Genomic DNA, 8,646 nt, shown 5'->3' with positions numbered 1-8,646 from the left:
GATAAAACCTTAAAAATAAGGAGTGACATGATTTAGAAGGAAAAAAGTGGGAAAAGTAAAGAATGAACTTGGAGGCTAAGAAACAATTCTCTCACACCGAGGGGAACTTCAAACTTGCAAAGACGAGAATAATAAGATATATGAAGCACTCGACGTTAGTTTGATAATTATTTTTCTCTCTATATTATTTCTTTTTACTTTCTCTCAATGTAATTTTGTTTTGAATTTCTTCTTGTAATGTTTTCTCAACTTAACATGAACTAAACCCTAATTTTCTTGAAATGATGAGGGATCCTATTTTTAGTTAATTAATTATTTTCTCTTCAATTGTTTCAATTTTTGTTAATTATTTATTTAGTCATGTGCTTATTTAATCTGCGTGTCTGGTCACCAAGTTGTATTAATTTGATGATCTTGATTTATCTTATAAGAGAAAATTAAGGTTTAGATCTAGATAGATAGACTAAAATTAACTTTAATTGTAACGACCCAAAATCCGTGGGCACCAGAAAAGTGTGTTATCGGGCCTCCGTCTTAGTGAAATAAGTTCGAAAATAATTATTAAAAAAATATTTATGAGTCTAGTAGTGTGTTTAATTAGGTTTTAATTAAGTAAATTTAGCTTAATTTAGAGTAATTAGTAAAAAGGATTAAATTGAATAAAGGATGAAAGTTAAATTGTAGATTAAAAGAAAATGAAGAGGACCAAAATGGAAAATAGACCATTTAGTATAGTTGAGCCGGCAAACAAAGAAAAAAATCTAAAGATTTCCCTAGATTATTATTGAATTATAAATTATAAATTATTATTAACTATTATTATTAAATAATATTATATATATATGTATATAAAACAAATGAAGAAAAGAATAAAAGAAACAAAGAAGAATAAGAAACAGAGAGCATTCGAAAAACAGGGGAAGAAAAGGGCAAGAAAAGAAAAAGGGAAAATTGAGATTTTGAAGCTTCAAACTTATTTGGTAAGCTAAATTTAGTCCTTTTCTCTTAATTTTGATGTTTTAAAAGCTTTAGAACAAAGTTTTGATGAAATTAAGTTGATATTTTGAAAGTTATTAGATTTCTAAATATTGTTCATGTTGAATAAAAAGATGAATTAGGGGTTAAATTGATAGGAATTCAAGTTAGAAATGAAATAAGGATTGAATTGCAAAGTAAACTATAAGTTTTGTGTTTTAGGGACTAAATTGAGGAAAATTCGGAATTAAGAAAATATGTTGAAAATTTAATAGTTAAATTTGAGTTTAAATGAAATTTGAATAGGAATAAGGTGTGAATTGGTGTTATAAATTTGGTTATTAACATTTTACATCAAAACAGTTTTGGGAAGTAGCAATGGTCTGACTTTGAAAATTCACTAAAATTGTATAAATTGAAATAGAGGATGAAAAAATATGTAATTAAAACTTATTGAGTCTAGTTTCTTATAGTATAAATAGTGTAAGCAATGAATTGATGAATCAAGAGATATTTGAAATTTTGTAAGACTGGTTCGGGGTGATTTCGAGATGCCCTGTTTTAAATTTGGAAAATCATTAAAAATTGTACAAAAATTATTATGGAGTGTAATTTATATATGTAAACTCCTTAATGAATCTAGTTTCAAAAAAAATAAACAAGAACCTTGTTCGAGTTCTGTACAATGAGATAATTTATTTTTAGTAGAGAGAGGTCAGAACTGTCAAATGAAATAACAGGGGAGTATTTAACGAATAAACTGTACTAAATTACTAGACCAAAAATTCTGGAAATTTTATGGTTAGAAGATATATGAGTCTAGTTTTAAGAAAAATTTACGGATATTAATTTGGAATTTCGTAGCTCAAGATATAAATAATTTAGTAATAATGACTCAAGTAGACAGCTTAATGGTGAAATTATATATATACATTAAAAATGGTTAAATTTGCATGTTTAGGCCCATGAATTAAATTGAATCATGTTGTATTGATGATTATAAATTATTATTTTCGTAGCCAACAAAGAACCTGAAGCATCAGCATCGAAAGGAAAGGAGAAAGTCATCGAGGACTAAAACGGGAGAATTACGGTGTGTATTACTATAATTTGAATTTTAATTATTATTGATTGCTGAATTTTTTATTGTTATGTATGGTAAGTAAGACTTGAGATAAGTATGTGAAATTGATATGAATATTGAGTGAAAATGAAAGTGATGCAAATTGAATCAAATTGAATTGAATAAGTGAATTATGGAATATGTAATTATTTGAAAAGTGTATTGATTGAAAAATGATTGGTGATTTGAATTGTGAATTGAAAGTGATATAGGATTGAGAAAGTGAATTGAATACCCTATTAACTAGTCGGGCTGAGTCGGATATAGTTGGCATACCATAGGATTGGAAGTGTTCAGGGATGCTTCGACCTCAAGTCGATGAGACACTGGGTGTCACTATATTTCTTCGGATAGATTCGATGAGGTACTGGGTACCAACTTTACTTCGGCTAGGCCGATGAGACACTGGGTGTCAATTATTACTTCGAACTATCCGATGAGGCACTGGGTGCCATATTGGTGTGTTTGGTTGGATCCGTGTATCCGCCAAAGTCCGAGTTACGTTAATAGGGTGAAAAATTGAAATGTGAATTTGAGGCATTGAAATGAGAAGAATTACGAATTGAAATTGGAATTGTGATAATAAGAGAAAAGTATGAAATGTATATTCATAAGTGATATAAATTTAAGTTTGAGAAAATACATTGATTTATGAATTAGTACATATGACATTAATTGTTAGGTATTTTAATATTTATGTTTTTACTGTTGTTGATATGACTCGATTTATAGTAATACCACTGAGTATATCCATACTCAGCGTACGGTTGTTTCCGTGCGCAGGTTAGTAGAAGTCAAGTGTCTCGGCTCAGCATCCAAAACAATCCCGACTCCAACACAAATTTGGTGATGTATATTTTTCTTTTGGATAAAAGTGGCATGTACATAGGTGTTGTTTAGTCACTTGAATATGTATATTACTTTGGGTAGTGAAGGATGATTTATAAAATTTAGATGGTTAAATGAAATAGTAAGGAAAGTACATGATATTTTGATACATGAACATTAAGTTGTTAAATGAATGAAGTTTTTAATCAATTTTGAATGATGCTATGATAGTTATTAAGTTAAAATTTTGTTAATGATATAAATAATGATTATATGAATGTGAAATATTGGTGTTGGTTGTTTTGGTTTGAATTTGCAGGAGGTTTAGGTAAAAATAAGTAGAAATGCTGCCGAAATTTTTATAAAAAAAAAATTTTTGGAATACTCGAACAAGTCCCGTTCTACTTTTAATACGTGTTTGAACTTCGAGAGTTCAAGATAGGGACTTAATTATTATGTTATACCATAAAAGTTATATTAATTGTAAATTATTCGCAAGTTGTCTGATATGTCCGGTAATGCCTCATAACCTCGTTCCGGTAACGGTTTGGGGTTAAGAGGTGTTACATTAATAGCATTGACGAACGAGTTAATTTGCTGCTGGAATAGGAATATACATGATGCCCTAATCAACTCTATATGTTTGATCTTAATTTAATTTAATAGTAGTTAAAATTTACTTTATTGATTTGGATTAGATAAAATTGAATAGTTGGTATTTAGCAGCTTAGAATTTGGTTCTTGTGGAAACAATATTTTCATATCACTTTATTACTTGATTCGACACGTGTAGTTATATAACAAATTTTCACACATCAAAATTAATTTAAAATGAGACTCACTTTAAATATAATTAAAATTGAAATATTTTGAAACTCAAAGTTTCCATTTTGCTTTCGTGCCTTCTTTAATTATATATAAATGATTTTATTTTTTGAAAATATCCTACAAATATAGTTGATTGACAAGTTAAGACATATAAAATAAATAATTATATATCATTGTAATTTTGTACCATTTATATATTGTGATTATCCCATAATATTTAATATCCGTGCTAAACACTCAAAACAGCCACAAATTTTGGATCATATTTTTAGTTATGAATGTAAAATTCTATTTGATTGAAATTGTTGGGTTACTGATTATATAATTTTTATCAAAGAGCCAAAACTGAGTCCAGAAGATTGAAATTCTTGATTGGGCCCAAACAGCTCAAATCCAAATTACAGAGTTCATTTATTATTTCTGAAATAGACTATGTGAAATATTATGATTTGCACATTGCCAGTGTTGCCACACCCCGATTGATATTTATTAATTATTTTAATAATTTCAATGTACATTTTATATATAGACTTAAAAGAATAATCTATGAATATATAAACTTAATTTTTAGGGTTTATTGTACAATATATTTTTCATTTTGTACTTTTAAAAGTTCAAGTATATTAATAAAATAAATACAACAACATAGATAAATACACTAATAGCTACATACTATCTTTTAAATAAAATGGTTAAATATAAAATTGATACTTGAATTTATCCATTTTTTCTATATTAGTATTTATAGTTTTTTATCCTAAATTAGTACTTGAATTTTTTTCCATTAATTAAATCAGTATTTGAGTTTAATGCCATTAAGTTTAGGATGAGTGATGAAATAAAATTGTGATACGTAACTTAAATGATATTTTAATACTGTCACAGTATAATTAAAAAAACTTTTTTTTTCTTTTAACTTTTCTATCCAAATTTTTTATCGTGTAATTAATTTCTTTTTTTCTTCCTCCCTCAACTCAAGTTGCTGTCTCTGTCGCCGGCAGTTGACCTCCTTTTTAGTCTGAAAATGGTGTATAGCTCTCCATTCACTCATTAAATAGATGGTGAAATCTAATTTGAGTTATTGCACAAAAATATCCTAGAAAAAAATGTAGAGAAAAGGGAGACCAAAGATCCTTACAATCCCAAAGAGTTGATTTGAAAAATGGGGTTGCCATCAGTGAAAGAAAGGATTGTATTAACACTGGAGAGTTTATGGCCACGGAAGAGACAGTCCCAATGAGCTAAAACGGCATAGTATTTAAAAAAAAAAATGAAAAGCAAGGAAAAATACTGAAAGAAGACACAAAAGGGAAGGATAGGATTTGTAAAGAGAAAAAAAAATTATGGGAGAAAAGTCAAGAATTTTTTTTAAATTATTATTATGATGTCATTTAGGTAATGTGTCACAATCTTATTTTACCACCTATCTTGAATTTAATAGTGTTAGAATCAAGTACCGATTTAGTTGAAAAAAAAAGTTCAAGTACTAACTTAAGACAAAAAAATCAAAAGTACCAATTTAATTATGACTCCAAATTTATTTTTAAAACATTTTAACTAGACACTTCTATTTTTTTTTGTATTACCATTAATATTCTAAATTTAAAAAAATTATTTAAATCTACTAAATTTTAAGAAAGCATTATATAAAACTATAATTCCAGTCCGTCACAATCCATACCATCCGTTATCGTAAATTTTTTAATTAAATCTCTCAAAATATTTTAAGGGTGCTTTGGAAATCACAGTTGCATAGGAACTTTGACCAACTTGGAAAAGAGATTAAGTGGATCAAAATAATCTATTTATGAAATTCATGTTAAGTTAATAACGCCAAAACCTGTCTCCGTCACAGTCTTCGTCTCTTCAAGTCAAGGAAACTGATCCTGTGTTCATCTTCTTGAAAGCCAATTTTCTTTCGGAAAAACTGCGAAAGTTGATAAGCTAATCTCTACAACACAACAGGATTGTCGGTTCCGATGATTCATTTCATTTGTAAGAAATGGTAGAATTACAAAAGTAACATCTCCAGTGACAACCATATAAAATTTGTAAAAACAAAATTTACATTAATTTGCAGGAGCAGCTGCAACGTACGCTTACATTGCATTGCACTTCTTATTCACAATCGATTATGATCTTTAAATAGTTCCAAACATGGTGGTATCGAAAACACAAAACAATAAAGTAATTTAGCCGCCATGCGGATTTCAACCATCTCTGCCCATAAAATCCCAAGAAATGTATGGCGGGCAGCTTTAGGGAATAATAAGCTCGCCTCTGCCCATAAAACTGAACCCAAAATCCTCAACTCTCGAGCATTTTAGAATTGTTGGTTGCTGGTGTAAGTCTTGCCGAAACCCCAGTCTGATGGCACAACGTCAAGGAACTGTCGAGTAACTCCATCAGTAGTGGTGACTTTGAAAGACAATGATTGACCATTGAGATAGGCATTGGATTGCCAGTTAGCTCCCCAGTTCCTAGACATTGCCATCCACCCAGTTTTAGAGCCCTTGATGGACACAGACTGGATCGATCCTGCTCCACCCACATTGCTAATCAAAACGAGCTCGAAATAGTCTCTCCCATTGATAGTGAACCTTACTCCACCAGGCTTATTGCATGGAACCCTGTATTGTAAGAAGTAGGAACCCCAAAACAGCATATTAGATATAATGTAAACGAGAGAAAAAATGTTATTGAGATGATATATACCTCTGGAACAAAACGGGCACAATTCCGCCTCTGTAGATACCGATCTTTTCCCAGGCAGGTTGAGCCATATCAAAGTGCTGGAGTGGAGGGTTGCACCAGCCTCCGGCATTGTTTGGGAGAGCAAAGTTTGGAGGGCAAAAGTTTGTAGCAGTAATGGTCACTGATTTTCCTTTTATGCACCATCTTGGGTCTGTTTGATAATCGCACTTGATGTTGTAGCATTGTCCACATGAAGCTCCATCATCGAACAAGGCGGTACTTAAAGCAGCTGTCATTGTTCCATAGCCAGTCGCATACAAGTTCCCATATCCACAAGCTCCCCCTGTTGTCAATTAAAATAATTCAATATTAAACAATGACGAAATTTGAACAATAAAATGTATTTTTTTCCTGGTTTTTGCAAGCAAATCCCAAAGAAAGAAAGGGACAAACCCATAGTTCCCGAGGCATCACTGCCTCCGTAAAAGGTGGCATGAGCTTTAGTCCAGCCAGAAGCCGCGTAGGCATTCACGGTCGTAGCAAGATAGCTGAATCCAAGCAAGATTGATAATGCAAAAACGGTTTTGGCCATCTTTATTTGGTAGGTTTAAAAGACAACAAATGGTGAATAGAACAAGGGGAATGGATGAATGTATCTACAATTTACATCGATTTGCATTGAGTCTTTAAATAAGGGGGCCAAATCGAACTCACGTATACAACAACCTCATGTGATCCCTGCAAATAGAGTAGAAATGAGAAACGATTGATTTTAAGTATTTAAAATTGGATTATCCCTGCAAAGGCTCAAGAATTGTGAGCATCATTCAATTATTCCCACGTTCTCTCTCACATGCTCTCTCTCTCTCTCTCTCTCTTTGCCAACAGAAGAGCGGTGAATGGATCAAAACCCATAATAAGCCCAGTTGTTGTTTTATGGAGTTGTCTGATTTCACAGTTGTTGCGTTGCAATTCGAAGATTAAACGACACCTCCACTTGTTTGTGTTTTGTGTTGATACGATAGTTCAATTAGATCACATGGTCTTACATACAAGCTCACATGGGGCATTCCTTTGACACATATGGAAAACTAATCTTAATGTTTAATCTCGGTTTCTGAGTGTTTGCACATGGTTCGTTTTGACATGTAGATTAGGGGATGAGTTTTTTAATGAACCCTCGTTTCACTGTTTCTTTTGGCATCTGCCTGGATAGATCATACAGGGAGTTTCATAAGAGTCAAGTTGAAGCCCTTTCAATCACCTGAATCGGCATCTATCTTATTTAATTCTAATTTTAGTATTAAATACTACAAGCCCAGGTTGAATCTGGTGAGACTTCATTTATCCTAAAGTAATTAAAAAAAGAAAAGAAAAGAAAAGAGGAAATATAAGAATACAGGGAGCCCCGAATGATGATAGTGCTTAAATTATATCAAGCACAGGACACGGCAGCTTATAAAAGGGCGGTAAAACCGTGCTTGTGAACGATGAAGTACAGTACCATTTCGTACATCTTGGTATTTAACATTATCTGATTGGAATTATTTTAAAAGTAAATGATTATATATATATTTGGAATGAAGGTATCTTCTATATGTTTCTGTAAAATCTGAAGCTCCGAGCTGCAACAGGGGCTTTACGAGCAGCCTGTAGGCTGTGGCAGACTAATCTTCCCTAGGTAGAAGAGATATCAACAAAACTGCAGAACAAGAAGGGACACCATCAGCCATACCTTGAGTAGACAACTTGCCCATTTTAGGACATTAGATGAACTCCAAATTAGGTCATACCTAACAATATAAACTAAGATATGTGCATGTTCATAAAATTTAGTCAATTTGATTGCTTTTGGATAGAATAACTTACTGAATTGTTAAAATTTTAATGGCATTGACGTGACAGATCATATGACATTTTACTTATACTTCACCATTAACATGGAATTTTGTTTTAAAATGTTCTTATGAACTTTTTTGAAATTTGTTGACTTTTTAAGTATTTTTTTATGAATTATACATGGACTACCAAGCAAGTGACCACATCAATGTTGTTAAAATTTTAATAATTTAGTCAACTTCAAGCAATTTGACTAAAATTTAAAGGTCGAGGGCCAAATAACCAAAAAAAAAGAATTAAGGGCCAAAATGACAAAATGAGTAAACATTAGGGGCTAAATTGATCATTATGCATATATA

At 31.2% G+C, this 8,646-nt stretch overlaps 1 protein-coding gene and 1 long non-coding RNA gene across 3 annotated transcripts; one reads left to right on the top strand and one right to left on the bottom strand.

The window, feature by feature from the left end:
- Positions 1–848: 848 nt before the first annotated feature.
- On the top strand, positions 849–3,136 carry LOC128293079 (uncharacterized). Its single transcript, XR_008283124.1, has 3 exons — positions 849–980; positions 1,995–2,068; positions 2,882–3,136. It is a non-coding gene; the product is annotated as an uncharacterized LOC128293079 (long non-coding RNA).
- A 2,585-nt stretch (positions 3,137–5,721) lies between these two features.
- On the bottom strand, positions 5,722–8,178 carry LOC108451862 (expansin-A11-like). 2 transcript variants are annotated; one of them, XM_053028403.1, is made up of 4 exons: positions 7,921–8,178; positions 6,902–6,975; positions 6,470–6,791; positions 5,722–6,384 (listed from the first exon to the last, which is right to left on the bottom strand). In XM_053028403.1, exons 1-4 carry the CDS (start codon positions 7,977–7,979, stop codon positions 6,078–6,080), a joined length of 762 nt encoding a protein of 253 aa, XP_052884363.1. In that variant the 5' UTR covers positions 7,980–8,178; the 3' UTR covers positions 5,722–6,077. The 2 variants fall into 2 exon arrangements, with proteins under 2 accessions (XP_052884363.1, XP_017605044.1); XM_017749555.2 differs by lacking the exon at positions 7,921–8,178 and having other exon boundaries at positions 6,902–7,457.
- Positions 8,179–8,646: the final 468 nt, after the last annotated feature.

This window comes from Gossypium arboreum, chromosome 5, assembly GCF_025698485.1.
Source record: "Gossypium arboreum isolate Shixiya-1 chromosome 5, ASM2569848v2, whole genome shotgun sequence".
Classification (NCBI taxonomy): Eukaryota; Viridiplantae; Streptophyta; class Magnoliopsida; order Malvales; family Malvaceae; genus Gossypium; species Gossypium arboreum.
Note: the sequence above shows the minus strand (reverse complement) of the source record. Positions and strands in the feature narration are given on the sequence as shown.

Bases quoted from the DNA above. Each gene is read 5' to 3' on its own strand.
- LOC108451862 (XM_017749555.2), bottom strand. From the start codon at position 7,040: ATGGCCAAAACCGTTTTTGCATTATCAATCTTGCTTGGATTCAGCTAT. The intron at 6,792-6,901 runs GTTTGTCCCTTT...AATTGACAACAG, and splicing joins TGATGCCTCGGGAACTATGG to GGGGAGCTTGTGGATATGGG. The intron at 6,385-6,469 runs GTATATATCATC...CTTACAATACAG, and splicing joins GTGCCCGTTTTGTTCCAGAG to GGTTCCATGCAATAAGCCTG.